Consider the following 17,143-nt stretch of genomic DNA (forward strand, 5'->3'; position numbering starts at 1 on the left):
GCTCTTACTCGAAATAGTGCAATGGGATCTTTTACATCCACCCGAGAGGGCAGCCAGGAGCCTCGGTTTAACGTCTCATCCAAAAGACCTCCGACAGTGCAGCACTCCCTCAATACTGCACTGGAGTCTCAGCCTGGATTTTGTGCTCAAGTCTCTGGAGTGGGGACTTGAACCCACGACTTTCCAAGGCTCAGAGGCGAGAGTGCTGCCCACTGAGCCACGGCTGACACCCGCAAAAGAGAAGGGGTGGTCAACTGTCAGTCAGAAGGGAGTCTCATACCTGGATGGTTTTTATTTACACAGGATTACATGGAATATACAGCACAGAAACAGGCCATTCGGCCCAACCAGTCCATGCCGGCGTTTATGCTCCACTCAAGCCTCCTCCCGTCTTTCCTCATCTAACTCCATCAGCATAACCCTCTATTCCTTTCTCCCTCATGTGCTTGTCCAGCCTCCCCTTAAATGCATCGATACTATTCACCTCAACCACTCCCTGTGGTAGCGAGTTCCACATTCTCACCACTCTCTGGGTAAAGAAGTTTCTGCTGAATTCCCTATTTGATTTCTTGGTGACTATCTTATATTGATGGCCTCTAGTTATGCTCTTCCCCACAAGTGGAAACATTCTCTTTGTATCCACTCTTATCAAAAATGTTCAGAATTTTAAAGACCTCTATTAGGTCACCCCCTCAGCCTTCTCTTTTCAAGGGAAAAGAGACCCAGCCTGTTCATCTTTCCCTGATAGGTAGACCCTCGCATTTCTGGTATCATCCTTGTAAATCTTTTTTGCGCCCTCTTTGGTGCTGGCTGCATGGATGGGTGTGCATGCACTCTCTGAGCTGCAGGCAGCTGAAGAATAGGGGGGAAAAAAATGAAGAGGAAAATTTGCCCGAAGTGCAAGGCAAAGTCTGCACTGTTAAAATTGGAGAAAGGGCTTTCATGGATTCAGCAGAATTATACTTCCTAACACAGATTGCAAACTAAGGGTTAAACCTGGAAAGTGTTGGGAGAGCATCTTAACTGAAAAGATTTTTTTTTTAAATAGCAGACTTAAGTAAAGACAAGTGGCGCTGCCCGGGAAACGCTTTCATTCTGCAAACACTTTTAAACTTCTTAGGGGAACTTTGGTTCAGCTGGGTTTGCTTCGGGTCGATGACCCAGGAACCAGAAGAACTAAAAGGGGGCGGATTGCAGATTTTTCTTCCGGCTGCGGTTTAATCTTTTAGCGCTTTCCCGACTGACACAGGATCACAAATAAAGCTTTTCAAGGTGAAATTGGGCTGCGTGATTCTGCACAGCGCCGCTGCAATGAATGGGCTTCGAGCTCTGAGTCAGGGGCAGCGCGCAGCGTCACTGCAGGTAAGTGGGGCAAGTCAGTTCCCTGCAGTTGTCTTATTTACCTGTTCAGTATGTTACGCTTGTTAATCTCATCCTGGGCTAATTTTTTTTAACCCCCTGCACCTTGATAATTATTCTAAATGCCCTTTAATTTAAAAAAAAATGATTTTTTATTGTATTTTGCTAACTCTGTGGGAAGCACACTTTGAGTCAGCAGGTTGTGGGTTCAAGTCCCACTTCAGAGACTTGATTACAAAAATCTACTGACACTTGAGCACCTGACACTCCCAGTGCAGTGCTGAGGGAGCTGCTGCACTGTCGGAGGTGCCGTCTTTCGGATGAGCCGGAAAACCGAGGCCCTGTCTGCTCCGTCAGGTGGGCGTAAAAGATCCCATGGCCACTATATCGAAGAAGAGCAGTGGGAGTTCTCCCCCTGGTGTCCTGGGGCCAATATTTATCCCTCAATCAACATCACTAAAAACATGATCTGGTCATTATCACATTGCTGTTTGTGGAAGCTTGCTGTGCGCAGATTGGTTGCCGCGTTTACCACATTACAACAGTGATCCACTTGAAAATGTACTTCATTGGCTGTAAAGCGCTTTGGGTTGTCCGGTGGTCGTGAAAGGCGCTATATAAATGCAAGTCTTTCTTTTCCTGGGCTAATTTTTCACCTCCACCTTGATAATTGTTCTAGATGTCCTTTTTTTAAAATAAGATTTTTATTTTGGTGACTCAGTGGGTAGCACCCTCGCCTCTGAGTCAGAAGGTTGTGGGTTCATAGTCCCACTCCAGGGACTTGAGCACAAAAATCTAAACTGACACTCCTAGTGCAGTACTGAGGGAGTGCCGCACTGCCTTTCTGATGAGATGTTAAACCGAGGCCCCGTCTGCCCTCTCCAGGTGGATGTAAAAGATCCCATGGCCACTATTTCGAAGAAGAGCAGGGGGGAGTTCTCCCCGGTGTCCTGGTCAATATTTACCCCTCAACCAACGTCACTAAAACAGATTATCTGGCCGTTATCACAGCGCTGATTGTGGGATCTTGCTGTGCGCAAATTGGCTGCCGCGTTGCCTACATTACAACAGTGACTACACTTCAAAAAGTACTTCATTGGCTGTGAAGCGCTTTGGGACATCCTGAGGTCGTGAAAGGCGCTATAGAAATGCAAGTCTTTCTTTTTTTGTATTCATTATAATTGATGAGTTAGTGTTTAGTTCAATTATAAAAGCAGAATCCACAGTGAGAAGTTGCAGACTTGCCGTCCCAATGGTTTCGAGGCAAGTGCCTAGATTTTCTGATCAGCATTATTTTATTGCCAGTGTACACTCATTAAAAAACGAGATTGTTAAATGACGATTGTAAAATCAAGGGTTAAGGTCACTCTCTCTAAGCCATATAACTCGGGTTGGAGCTTCAGTTTGTGCTGACTTAGCCAATTGTACTCGAGGCAGTGGTAGGGGTGGAGAGTGTTCGGGAATGGAAATGATCGGCCAGGGTTCCCACTCCTGATTGTACATTGAATCCCATATCGCTCCACCCTCCCCCTCCTCCCCCCTCCCCGTGTCTCCTCTACCACCCCGTCCCCTCCTCTCCCTTCACCTCCTGCCCCCCCGTCTCCTCCCCCCTCCCCGTGTCTCCTCCACCCCCTCCGTCTCCTCCTCCCCCTTCATCTCCTGCCCCCCTCCATCTCCTCCCCCCTCCCCGTGTCTCCTCCACCCCCTCCGTCTCCTCCTCCCCTTCATCTCCTGCCCCCCTCCGTCTCCTCCACCCCCTCTGTCCCCTCCCCTCCCTTCACCTCCTGCCCCCCTCCGTCTCCTCCACCCCCTCTGTCTCCTCTTTCCCTTCACCTCCTGCCCCCCTCTGTCTCCTCCACCCCGCGTCTCCTCCACCCCTCCATATTCCCCTTCACCATCTTCCCCTCCCCATTCACCACCTCCCCCTCCTCCTCCCCCCTCCACCTCCCCCTCCACCTCCCCCTCCCCCTTCACCACCTGCCCCCCTCTGTCTCCTCCTGCCCCCCTCCGTCTCCTCCTGCCCCCCTCACCACCACCCCCCTCTGTACCCCCACCCCTCCTTGTGTTTGGACACTGGGTGAAGACAGGATTGGGCTCAGCTCTGATGTCCCTCTCTGAAGGCTTATTGACAGACACTGGCTAGGCTCACACCTGGATAATGGCCAGGTATCTAACACCTGCGGAACGGTAACTCAGTGGGAGAACTCACTGTGAGTGAACAAGATTGGAGGGGGGGAAACAAGTTTTGGCTCTGGATTTCACTAGGTTTTTTGTTAATGTAATTCCCACCGAACCTTGACATCAGTGTTTTCCTCAGACTTTCTACTGACTTATTTTTGTCAACATCTATGTTTTGCTGGTAATTATAGCATCAGGAGACTTGTTTAATTCAAAATATTTGGACATCTTGATCATAGCTTTACAACTACTCAAAGGCCTGGATTGTTGAATGCTGTGCCGTTGTCATTGACCGTCGTGCTCTCCCTACACGTGAAGCGCTTTCTGTGTAATGTCCCCGAGTGCCATCCAATACCCCTCTCAAATTCGTTCACCTGTCATCTGAACACGGTGACCACAGTAATTACATACAATTACATAGAGTATACAACACAGAAATAGGCAACTCGGCCCAACTCGAGCCTCCTCCCGTCTTTCCTCATCTAAATCTATCTGCATAACCCTCTATTCCCTTCTCCCTCATATGCTTGTCCAGCCTCCCCTTAAATGCATCTATACTATTCACCTCAACCACTCCCTGTGGTAGCGAGTTCCACATTCTCACCACTCTCTGGGTAAAGAAGTTTCTTCTGAATTCCCTATTGGATTTCTTGGTGACTATCTTATACTGATGGCCTCTAGTTTTGCTCTTCCCTACAAGTGGAAACTCTCTCTATCCACTCTATCAAAACCTTTCATAATTGTAATGGCCTTTATTAGGTCACCCCTCAGCCTTTTTTCAAGAGAAAACAGCCCCAGCCTCCTTTTGAAGGTCTCTCACATGTTAAAAATGATTGCCTATGGTACTTCATTCCAAGATTGCTATAAAGAGCTTGACTACCTCTAGACTTGAATGTTCCAAAGCACTTCTGGCTGGCCTCCCATTTTCCACCCTCCGTAATCTTGAGCTCTGCCAAAACTCTGCTGTCCGTGTCCTAACTTGCACCAAGTCCCGTTCACCCATCACCCCTGTGCTCATTGACCTACATTGGCTCCCGGTTGAGCAATGCCTCAATTTAAAAAAAATTCTCATCCTTTTTTTCAAATCCCTCTATGGCCTCGCGCCCCCCCCCCCCCGAGATTTCTGCGCTCCTCCAATTTTGGTCTCTTGTGCATCCTCGATTTATAATCGCTCCACCATTGGCGGCCGCGCCTTCAGCTGCCTGGACTCTAAGCTCTGGAATTCCCTCCCTAAACCTCTCCGCCTCTCTACCTCTCTTTCCTCCTTTAAGACGCTCCTTAAAACCAACCTCTTTGGCCAAGCTCTGCCCTAATATCTCCTTATGTGGTTCGGTGTCACAGTTTGTTTGATAATCGCTCCTGTGAAGCGCCTTGGGGCATTTTACTATGTTAAAGGCGCTATATAAATGCAAGTTGTTTTTGTTCTGAAATTTTATTGAATTCTACCAAAGTGACCCAGAGCCCAGCAGTCCTATCTGGCCCAGTGAGCATTGGACATGTGCAACATCATTGATGCATCTTACTTCCTCTTTTTTTGGATCATTATAAATTAATGTCCCATTATCATATTTCTAGCATCCACTTTCAACCTTCTTTGAGGTATTAATTCCTGTGCCTTTTTCCTTGAAAGTCTGGCCTCTCCAATGCACCACACATCGTTGTCAACCCTCCAGGACTGCACGAGTAAGTTGTAGGACCTCCTGGGGTTCGGTCTGCTCCCAGGCACGGCGAGAGTTACATAAGAACATAAGAAATAGGAGCAGGAGTTGGCCATTTGGCCCCTCGAGCCTGCTCCGCCATTCAATAAGATCATGGCTGATCTGATCTTGGCCTCAACTCCACTTTCCTGCCTGTTCTCCATAACCCTTGACTCCCCTGTAGCTCAAATATCTGTCTATCTCAACCTTGAATATATTCACTGACTCGGCCTCCACAGCTCTCTGGGGAAGAGAATTCCAAAGATTCACGACCTCCTGAGAGAAGAAATTCCTCCTCATCTCCGCCTTAAATGGGTGACCCCTTATCCTGAAACTATTCTCGATTCCCCCACGAGGGGAAACATCCTTTCAGCATCTACCCTGTCAAGCCCCCCTCAGAATCTTATATGTTTCAATAAGATCACCTCTCATTCTTCTAAACTCCAGTGAGTATAGGCTCAACCTTTCCTCATAAGACAGCCCCCTTCATCTCAGGAATCAACCTAGTGAACCTTCGTTGAACACCCTCCAGCGCAAGTATATCCCTCCTTAAATAAGTTACCATCCATAGGTCCGATGGGAGGGGATGGCCGGACTGCTTGCCCCTTTTTACAAGGAATCGTGCATGCCTGGGAGACCTTGAAGCAGAATCATGCGGCGTCTGCCACGAGCGGTGGGCACCGCAGGACGTGTAGTGTTTTTGTTGAGAGTCAGGGCAAAATTATGCAAGCATGCGCACATTTGTAGTTTGTTTGGGCCAGTTGTTTAAAGAGCGTAGAAGGGCGTACTCGTCAGGATCTGGTCGTTGTATTCTAGCATCGGGGGAACTTGATGCCACTCCATTGGCTCAAACAAAATAGACTAGGAAAGATACCCAAGACCTTCTGGTGTTTATGGTTTAGTGCCACAGAATGGAGTGTCGTTGCCCAGTAGGAGACCAGGGCAACAGGCAGGCCAATTGATAGCAAAATACTGCGGATGCTGGAAATCCGAAATAACAACAGAAAACGCTGGAAAAACTCAGCAGGCCAGGCAACATCCGTGGAGAGAGAAACAGTCAACGTTTCAGGTCGAAACCCTTCTTCAGGAGCGTTATCAAACAAAATGTGACACCAAACCACATAAGGAGATATCAGGACAGATCTTGGCCAAAGAGGTTGGTTTTAAGGAGCGTCTTAAAGGAGGAAAGAGAGGTAGAGAGGCGGAGAGGTTTAGGGAGGGAATTCCAGAGCTTAGGGCCCAGGCAGCTGAAGGCGCAGCCGCCAATGGTGGAGCGATTATAATCGAGGATGCGCAAGAGATCAAAATTGGAGGAGCGCAGAAATCTCGGGGGGTGGGGGAGTGGGTGCTGGAGGGGGTTACAGAGATAGGGAGGGGCGAGGCCATAGAGGGATTTGGAAAAAAAAGAGAATGTTTTTTAATTGAGGCATTGCTCAACCGGGAGCCAATGTAGGTCAGCGAGCACAGGGGTGATGGGTGAGTGGGACTTGGTGCGAGTTAGGAGGTTCTGAAGAAGGGTTTCGCCCTGAAACGTTGACTCTGTTTCTCTCCACGGATGGCCTGCTGAGTTTTTCCAGCGTTTTCTGTTGTTATTAGGCAGTTCAATTGAGCTGGGGATATATTCAGAAAAAAAAGTTGGCTCGCATTATTGATCAGATCATTTGAACTAAATACACCACTCTCTACGTTCTGTGGTAGCACGCTGCTCCCTCCCTTTTGAGCATATGTTCCCCACCCAACCAATTATCTCCAAGCCTTTTATTGACGTTGTCACCAAGGACAATAAATAGCTTGGTTTTTAGTCCAGCCTGTCACAATATACAAGTGCCTGGAACCTTTGGTCCCTTTTTAATCTGATAAAACATTCCAGTATAGAGAGGGAGATAGCAACTTGTTTGTAGTAAAGGGATTTGTTCACATACCTGTATGTATTTTAGGATTTCACTTGCTTGTCTACTAGCAGTTTGGGAATCGATTGAAGATACCATAAATCACATCAGAGCTCCTCTGATATATACGAACGTATGAAAAATGACGGACAGGCAAAGACCCTCTGGTCCATCGAGCCTGACCCACACTATTGCGATACCTTGTGTGTATATACCCACAATATGTACACTCTCCACCCTACCCAAAACAATGTGATCTTCTGGGAGATGCAAAAAAAAACAGATTAAAAAAACCCAGGCCAATTTGGGGGAAAAAATCTAGGGAATTCCTCTCCGATCCATCCGAGCGATCGTAAGGGTTAAGAAGGCAAATGGTATGTTGGCCTTCGTAGTGAGAGGGTTTGAGTACAGGAACAAGGATGTCTTGCTGCAGTTGTACAGGGCCTTGGTAAGACCACACCTTGAGTATTGTGTGCAGTTTTGGTCACCTTATCTGAGGAAGGATGTTCTTGCCATGGAGGGAGTGCAGCGAAGATTCACCAGGCTGATACCTAGAATGGCAGGAATGACTTATGAGGAGAGATTGGGTCGATTGGGCTTATACTCGCTGGAGTTTAGAAGAATCAGAGGGGATCTCATAGAATTTTATAAGTTTCAAACAGGACTAGACAGACTAGATGCAGGAAGGCTGTTCCCGATGGTTGGGGAGTCCAGAACCAGGGGTCACAGTCTAAGGATAAGGGGTAAGCCATTTAGGACAGAGATGAGGAGGAATTTCTTCACCCAGAGAGTGGTGAACCTGTGGAATTCTCTACCACAGAAGGCAGTTGAGGCCAATTCATTAAATATATTCAAGAAGGAGTTAGATATATTTCTTAAGGCTAAAGAGATCAAGGGATATGGGGCGAAGGCAGGGACAGGGTACTGAGTTTGAATGATCAGCCATGATCTCATTGAATGGCGGAGCAGGCTCGAGGGGCCGAATGGCCTACTCCTGTTCCTATCTTCTATGTTTCTATGTTTCTAACTGGTCCTGCAGTGCCTAGCTTCTGTAAGAGGTGATCTCTGATGGCTGTTAGTGGGTAGGGGTGCTGCCCAATGTGGTGCCTACTGACCCATACTCACCGGGAATGCTCCAGGTTCAATGAGTTAGCTGATCTTGGCTGAGGCAGCAGTTGGGGGTGCTATAATTGGCCCTAGTGCGCCTGGGTGAGCGAGGAGGCGGGGGGTGGGGGGGGAATCTGCTGCTGATCACACCCCTGTGCTAGAAGCCGAGCATGTGTGAATGCTGGTTGAGCGCAGGATCGGGTAAAGGTGCAGCATCACTTTGGTCAAATAGTCTACTGTAGCAGTTCGTGTAGATCGCCACTAAATAAGAGAGTTTGACTTCGACGAACTATAAATAAGTTGTTTATTTACAGGAACAGGCTAATTACATCAGGTAAGATAGCAGGTAAGATGGCTGACTGTAGGAGCACCGTGGTGTAGGTCTTGTCCCAGCGAGGACTCCACGAGGACTGAGTTCGCAGTCCTGTGGGGAGCGCGATGATGTCATCGCGTTTGTGTTGTGACGTCATCACGTTGCGTTTCCCGCGCTTAGGGCGTCACGTGATGCGCGTCGTTGCGTCGCTGGCCGTTGAGGCCGAGGTCGCGAGGCCGGGCTGTGCCGGTGCTTGCCGCGGGAGGGGAAGATCGTGTCGCTCCCATCGGCTGGCTGTTGAGGCCGAAGACGCTAGGCCGGGCTGTGCCGGCGCACGCACATCACGTTGTACGTGACGTGACGTCAGCGCGCTAGGGCACGTCTTAAAGGGGCAATGGCCCCAACAGGTAAGTTAAAAGGGCAACGGCCTCAAAAGGTAAGTTAAACATACAGTAAGGTAAGTTAAAGGGAATTATGTGTCTCAATGTAAGGGACAACCAGTGGTACCGCCACATAGGCCCCCCCCAGAATTCGCTTTAACGAAAGTCCAAGGATGAGATGGTCTGACGAGCTGGTGGTCACGGCGGTCGTGCTGTCTCGACTTGGTAGGCGAGGTATGAAGATGCTGCTCGTGAGCGGATCCTTACGCGCGTCGTGGCGAATAAAACGTATCCATCAGGCGAAGGACCGTGGAGTTGTGCGAAACAGAAGGCCTTGTCAGAGTGACGGGCAGGTTGGGCGGACGCGGGCGATGTCTCCGTTGATGGGTGAGCGAAACCTTCGGGAGGCTGGAACGCACGGAACGGTGCGTGCCATAGTGCTACGACGTGAACACAATGGAGGGTGAAGAGTTGCTGCGTTGATCAGTGATCGGTGAGGCTAGCAACTTTCACGTGGCTGATCGCGGCCGCAGGATGCCCGTTGGACCCGTCCTCGATGTGTGCAGCTTCAGTAGACGTTTGCGTTTGTTAAAGGGAAAACTGGAGAAAGGGCGGCAACGGTCCAGGTTGTTGTTGCTTTCAGGAGGGGTTAACTCTGCCTGGAGGGCGGCAACACTTGTAACAGTTGTAGATTTAGGAGAAAACAGCCGGGAGGGCGGCACGCTTTTGTTCACGCCGAATCGTGTAGTAGGTAACACAACCAGCAAGCTGAAGGGCTGGTGCGTCGTCAGCGGAGAAGGAGTCGTCGGTGTTCACGAGGGATGGGTTCTCGTGGTTCGCGAGGGATGGGTCCTCGTGTGCGAGGAGTGCGTCCTCGTGTTTTGCGGGGGTGAGTCCTCGTGGTATCCCCGCGGGGCGCGCTCCGATCTTGTGGGCCTGAACATGCTGTACCCCGCGCTTGGAGAGATGTATACTTGCTGGTGCTTTGGACGTAGAGGCGGACGATCCGTGTGGCGGTAGAAGAGTCGAATACGGAGACCGTGAGCAGGTGCGTGGTCTGTGCCGCACCGATGTTCTCAGCGAACAGGGCTTCTACCTGCATAAAGCACGAGGGAGACCGTGGCTCCCTGGATTGCGGTAGCGACAGCAGAACGGCTGATGCTTCCATAGCGTGCTTTGTTTGTGAAAGACGTTCACAAACCCACCAATTGTAGCGCTGGTGGATGACGGTTGCCGTTGGTCGTGCTCTACCTCTGTGAAATCGTTCGTGAAAAACGGGCTCACCTCCAAGCTGCGCTTCCTTTGCGAAGACGTACGCAAAGACGGGGTCGCTTTTGGTGGAATCGATGTTAGGCGGTTGCTGTTCTGTGGTTGTTCGTCGGTTGTGCGTTGGTCGTCTTGAGTGAAGACGAGGTTCAGGCGCGCGTTGCTACCGTGAAAATCGTTCACGGATACGGGTTCACCAATTGTAGCGTTGGAATTGATGAGCTCCCGTACTCACGTCGTGGGGTCACCAATGTAGCGGTTCGTGTAGATCGCCACTAAATAAGAGAGTTTGACTTCGACGAACTATAAATAAGTTGTTTATTTACAGGAACAGGCTAATTACATCAGGTAAGATAGCAGGTAAGATGGCTGACTGTAGGAGCACCGTGGTGTAGGTCTTGTCCCAGTGGGGACTCCAAGAGGACTGAGTTCGCAGTCCTGTGGGGAGCGTGATGATGTCATCGCATTTGTCTTGTGACGTCATCACGTTGCTCGCGTTTCCCGCACTTAGGGCGTCACGTGATGCGCGTCGTTGCGTCGCTGGCCGTTGAGGCCGAAGACGCTAGGCCGGGCTGTGCCGGTGCTTGCCGCGGGAGCGGAAGATCGCGTCGCTCCCGTCAGCTGGCCGTTGAGACCGAAGACGCTAGGCCGGGCTGTGCCGGCGCACGCACATCACGTTGTACGTGACGTGACGTCAGCGCGCTAGGGCACGTCTTAAAGGGGCAATGGCTCCAACAGGTAAGTTAAAAGGGCAACGGCCTCAAAAGGTAAGTTAAACATACAGTAAGGTAAGTTAAAGGGAATTATGTGTCTCAATGTAAGGGACAACCAGTGGTACCGCCACACTACCAACATTCATGGTCTTGATTGGCACATGAATACTGGAAGCTGAGGTACTGAAAGTTAGCTTCCCCCCTCATGACTCCCCCCATGAAACTCTTAAGTCATTATGAGGGAGAAATTCAGTATCGCCCCGTTTGGGGCACTAACTTTTGAAATCTGGGAAACTTAGCACCAGGCACTAATGATTCCCAGCTTTTTCAAATTTCGGTGTTTGCACTCCAGGAAGGAAGTGGAGCACTAAAGGGCGCAGGCGGAGCGTTAGTGGTGCAGCTCTGCGCAATGTCCTGTGCAGCGCTGCAGCCACCCGAGACTCCTTCTCTCCCTTAAAGGGAAGGGCCATCGCTGCAGGCTCTGCATTGGGACCAGTTAGCTGGTCCCCGACGGCAGCCGCGAGCCGGCCCGATCAGCCCCGTGCACCTCCAGCAGAGCGCCGGGCTGATCGATCACCGCCCAGGAGCAATCGGAAAAAAATCACTTACAATGTTGTAACAATTTTTCACCTACCCGCGCCAACGTCCCCTTTAATTTGTGCCCCCGTCCTCCCGAACAACGCCTCCTGCGGTTGTCGGTGATTTCGCCCGGCGATGCTGCAGGAGGCGGAACCGAAGTTCGGGTCTGGGTATTGGGCGGTACGCACGGCAATGGCGCCACGATCTCTGGCCGCAGGATATCGTGGCGCTAGTGGTTATCACTGCCGAAAACCTCCACGTCAATTTCGCAGGCGTCGGTACTATCGCCACGCCCGGCTGCAAAGCCGGTAGTGTCTCCGTTAGCGCCTCTGGGGGGGTGGGGGTTGCTCTCCTTACAACAGAGAAGGTTGAGAGGAGATTTGATAGAGGTGTTCAAAATCATGAGGGGTCTGGACAGAGTAGATAAAGAGAAACTGTTCCCATTGGCAGAAGGGTCGAGAACCAGAGGACACAGATTTAAGGTGATTGGCAGAAGAACCAAAGGCGACATGAGGAAAACTTTTTTAGGCAGTGAGTGATTAGGATCTGGAATGCGCTGCCTGAGAGGGTGGTGGAGGCAGCTTAGATCATGGCTTTCAAAAGGGAGTTGGATAAGTACCGGAAGGAAAAAAATTTGCAGGGGAAAAGTTGGGGGAGCAGGACTAGCTGAAGTGCTCTTGCAGAGAGCCAGCACGGGCTCGATGGGCCGAACGGCCTCCTTCTGTGCTGTAACCATTCTATGATTATTCTACCTTCAACAAACCGAACTTACCTGAAAAAATAGCTCACCCTTTCCTGCCGGCTGAATTAAAGACAGAATAGTGCAATAGGAAGCCACGCAGCTCCACGGAATAGCCGTAATGACTGTGGTCACCGGTAATGAGGGAGATTTGCCAGTCGCAATAGAGACACAAGCTCCAAGTGTGAAGAGGCAGCAGTGCTTTTTTTTTGCTTAGGAGTGTGCAACAGTCTAGTGACTTGGCTGAAGTTTATAAACCGCTTGATCTTTACTCTCGTGGTTCATGGATGTCATGCAAAGCCCTCTGGTGTCTCAGACATGAAATTTGCTCCTGGCCATCTGTTCCCTCCTTAATGCATCAGTAAATGTACCCCATCTGTGAGATATTACATTTGCTAACCGTCCCAATTATATAAAAAAATCTGCCTACAGACAGCAGCCTGGTTAGAGCATTGGAATACGCAGTCCTGGCATGCCTCAAATAATACAGAACTTAGAAATTTCTTTTACAAAAAGTGACTGCAATAGTTTATACTATTACAATGTTTAATTAAGTTCTTCCTCATTTTTTTTTTGGGTGTTGCCGTAAACCATCTGAAACGCCTCGCTTCGATGCAGAATCAGCTGAAGTGCTCCAGCAGAGAGCCGGCACGGGTTCGACGGTTCTATGGTTCTATGATCGGGCACGGTGTCAAAGTACCAACTCAGTGACATCTGACACCTCTTCGAAAATAGGGTGACCCTACGTCCCTGTTTTCCAGGGACGGTCCCTGGATGAGGTCCTGTGTCCCCAGGCAAACAACGCCCCCGGAAGAGTCACCGGTTCACGAACTCGTCTCCGAATAGACTAGAGCCACGTTCATTGGAATATATGCCTATCGTACCGTTAGACATAATCACAGTTTCAGGTCAATGGACTGAACAGTGTTGTTGTGTTATTTATAAACTGTGTCTGAATGCACTTCAATAGTGTGCTGTCAAATCCGCGGTAATTATATGCACATTTGTTTTACATTTGCAGTGTATATGTGCTAAAATAAATGTTGCCTCGCTACACTCCGCAACCTATATTTTTCGTCCTGGCTACTTTGCCGTGCTCCCACCCTGTGTGTCCCCGGATTTGGTTTACGAAATATGGTCACCCTAGTGTAAAACTCCTGTGTATATTTTAGTGACAATGATTTTTGTAGCCAGATTTTAAAATGCTGGAAAGCCAAATTTTCAGAATTAGGCCTTTTTGGAGTCTTTCTAAGTGAGTTGAGAACGGTGCTGTTCTGCCTGCAATTTGGAAAAGGTTATCTGCATAAGTAGAGGTGTCCAGACAACTTGCAGTGGGACGTACACATCCCTCAAAACCCTGACAATACAGCTCACCAAACCCATGCGCCTAAGCCCAATCCACACTTAGATATTTCTGATTCACTGGTTTGTCCTGTGTTGAATTTTGCAGACACGTAGATTTGGAAATTGTTATTCTTAGTGCTGATGCCTCACTGGATGAATAACTCCAACGGTTGGTTATTATTTGCACCTTAAGATGTATGCGCATTAATTACATTGAATATACAGCACAGAAACAGGCCATTCGGCCCAACTAGTCAGTGCTGGTGTTTATGCTCCACCCGAGTCTCCTCCCATTCCATCTACCTCATCTCAGCCTTTCAGCATATCTTTCTATTCCTCTTGCTCTCGTCTACTTTTCTTTTGAAAGCATCTAAGCTATTTTTCTCCACCACTTCCTGTGGTAGCGAGTTCCACATTCTAACCACTCTCTGAGTAAAGAAATTTCTCCTTATTTCCCTATTGGATTTATTAGTAACTACAGGAAACTCTCTTTTTTATCCGGCACCGACGGGACCGGCGTGCTGCCGGTTGATCCAAAAGCCCGGATTACAGAGAGGTATACTTACCAAGGTACGAGAGCCCCGTACACGGCCACCGATCCAGGTGTCCCTGTTGCATGGCAACAGGTGCAGGAACCCCAGTTACACGGTGTAATGAAATCTGTTTGTCTTGATCCTGTATTCGTTTTGCACTCATGTATATTACCCTCCCCCACTGTGTATAGTTTCACTTCCTCTTTCCCGACTAACCTGGGAGGTTCCAGGTCTTGGCTCTTGGCTCCGCCCCTGACTTCTCTTACATAAAGATCCCAGGATCTGTAGGACTCATTCCTGTGAACCAGTCGGCGTGTTGAGATGTTAGCTCTGATCTTAGTGATTAAAAGCCAACTTGTTTAAGTCTATAACTTCTAGTTTTGTGGTTATTGAAGGCCCATCACATGGCCACTAATTTGAAGTAAAACTTACCTGAACCTACTCCTGAATTTTGCCGGTTAAGAGAGATTTCCGGTTAATTAGGTGCCGGTAAATCGAGAGTTTCCTGTATCTTGTATTTATGGCCTTTAGTTTTGGATTCTCCCACAAGTGGAAACATTCTCTCCACATTTACCCTGTCCAACCCAGTCATAATTTTAAAGACCTCAATCAGGTTGCCTCTAAATCTTCTCTCTTTTTTAAAAAAAGAAAAAAGCCCCAGCCTGTTCAATCTTTCCCGATAGTTGTAATCTCTCAGTTCTGGGACCATCCTTATGGGGGTATCCATTTAAACTTTACATATGGGTTCGAGACTCTATGAAACAATGCTGAGAGGGTCGTGGATAGCACGTTTAGCGAGTTGTTCACGCCGCAGGGTAGGGCTGCACAGGCAGAAAGGAATTGGGTGACCATCAGGCGGAGCAACAGAGGCAGGCAGGAAGTGCAGGGGACCCCTGCGGTCATCCCCCTTTCAAACAGGTATACCAAGTTGAATACTGTTGAGGGGGATGACTCACCAGGGGAAAGCAGCAGCAGCCAACTTCCTGGCACCAGGGACGCTTCTGCTGCTCAGAAAGGGAGGAAAAAGAGTGGGAGAGCAATAGTGGTAGGGGATTCTATCGTAAGGGGAACAGATAGGCGTTTCTGTGGCTGCAAACGTGACTCCAGGATGGTTTGTTGCCTCCCTGGGGCCAGGGTCATGGATGTCACTGAGCGGCTACAGGGCATTCTTAAGGGGGAGGGTGAGCAGGCAGAGGTCGTGGTCCACATTGGGACCAACGACATAGGTAGGAAGGGGGATGAGGTCCTGCATCAAGAATTTAGGGAGCTAGGTAGCAGATTAAAGAGCAGGACCTCAAAGGTTGTAATCTCTGAATTACTCCCAGTGCCACGTGCTAGTGAGTATAGGAATAGGAGGATAGAACAGATGAATGCGTGGCTAAAGAGTTGGTGCAGGAGGGAGGGTTTTAGTTTCCTGGATCACTGGGCCTGCTTCTGGGAAAGGTGGGACTTGTACAAGTCGGACGGGTTGCACCTGAACCAGAGCAGGACAAGCAGCACGGTGGCATAGTGGTTAGCACTGTTGCCTCACAGCGCCAGGGACCCGGGTTCGAATCCGGCCTCGGGCGACTGTCTGTGTGGAGTTTGCACATTCTCCCCGTGTTTGCGTGGGTTTCCTCCGGGTGCTCCGGTTTCCTCCCACAGTCCAAAGATGTGCGGGTTAGGTTGATTGGCTATGATAAATTGACCCTTAGTGTTAGGGGGATAGGGTGGGATATGTGTTGGTGTAGGGGTTACGGGGATCGGGTGGGATATGTGTCGGTGCAGGCTCGATGGGCCGAAATGGCCTCTATCTGCACTGTGGGGTTTCTGTGATTCTGTGATTCTGTGAAATATCCTTGCGGGGAGGTTTGCTAGCACTGTTGGGGGGGGGTTTAAACTAACTTGGCAGGGGGATGGGATACAGAGGGGAGCTGAAATAGCGGGTGATGTGCTGCCAATTATAGAGAAAAAAACAAGTCAGCTTGGTAGACAGGACAAATATATAAGGGCAAGGCTGGATGGCATCTATTTTAATGCAAGGAGTCTTGCAAATAAGGTGGATGAACTGAAGGTGTTGATAAACACATGGGAGTATGATATTGTTGCTATCACGGAGACATGGTTGAGGGAGGGGCAAGACTGGCAGCTCAATATTCCGGGGTACAGAATCTTCAGGCGAGACAGAGGGGGAGGTATAAGAGGAGGGGGTGTCGCAATATTAATTAAGGAGTCAATTACTGCAGTAAGGAGGGATGATATATTAGCAGGTTCCTCTAATGAGGCCATATGGGTGGAGCTTAAAAACAAAAAGGGGGCAAGCACTTTGCTGGGAGTGTACTATAGGCCTCCAAACAGTCAGGGGGAGATAGAGGAACAGATATGTAGGCAAATCTCAGAGAAATGTGCAAATAATAAGGTAATAATAATGGGGGATTTCAACTTCCCCAATATTAACTGGGATAGTCAGAGTGTGAAAGGCTCAGAGGGTGTAGAATTCTTAAAGTGCATCCAGGAGAGCTTTTTGAGCCAGCATGTAGAAAGTCCTACAAGAGAGGGGGCGGTACTGGACCTAATTCTAGGGAATGTGGCCGGCCAAGTGGAAGAAGTGCTAGTAGGTGAGCACTTTGGTGACAGTGACCATAATATGGTGAGATTTAAGGTGGTCATGGAAAAGTACAGGGATGGGCCGGAAATAAAGGTTCTAAATTGGGGGAAGGCCGATTTTAATAGGATAAGGCAGGATCTGGCCAAAATGGACTGGGATCAGCTACTTGTAGGAAAATCCGCATCGGAGCAATGGGAGGCTTTCAGAAGGGAGATTGAGATCATACAATGGCAACATGTTCCTGTAAAGGTCAAGGGTGGTTCCAAAAACCACAGGGAACCTTGGATGTCAGGGGATATACGAGAATGGATTAGGAAAAAAAGGAGGGCTTTTGGCAGATACAAAAGGCTAAAGACGGAGGAAGCCCTAGGGGAGTACAAAAAGTACAGGGGGATACTTAAAAAAGAAATTAGGAGATCAAGGAGGGGCCATGAAATAACACTGGCGAGCAAAATAAAG

The 17,143-nt window shown here is 49.1% G+C and overlaps 1 protein-coding gene across 1 annotated transcript in view; it reads left to right on the forward strand.

Annotated features, from left to right (window-relative positions):
- The first annotated feature begins 1,163 nt into the window (after positions 1–1,163).
- LOC147101034 (uncharacterized) overlaps positions 1,164–17,143 on the forward strand; it is a 63,290-nt gene continuing 47,310 nt past the window's right edge. The window contains exon 1 of the mRNA XM_085966204.1: positions 1,164–1,362. Within this exon, the coding sequence (XP_085822330.1) occupies positions 1,312–1,362 (51 nt within the window). The 5' untranslated portion in view covers positions 1,164–1,311. The remainder of the gene's footprint in view (positions 1,363–17,143) is intronic.

This window comes from Somniosus microcephalus, chromosome 24 (assembly GCF_052327205.1).
Source record: "Somniosus microcephalus isolate GS21.2 chromosome 24, FLI_Smic_1.0, whole genome shotgun sequence".
Lineage (NCBI taxonomy): Eukaryota > Metazoa > Chordata > Chondrichthyes > Squaliformes > Somniosidae > Somniosus > Somniosus microcephalus.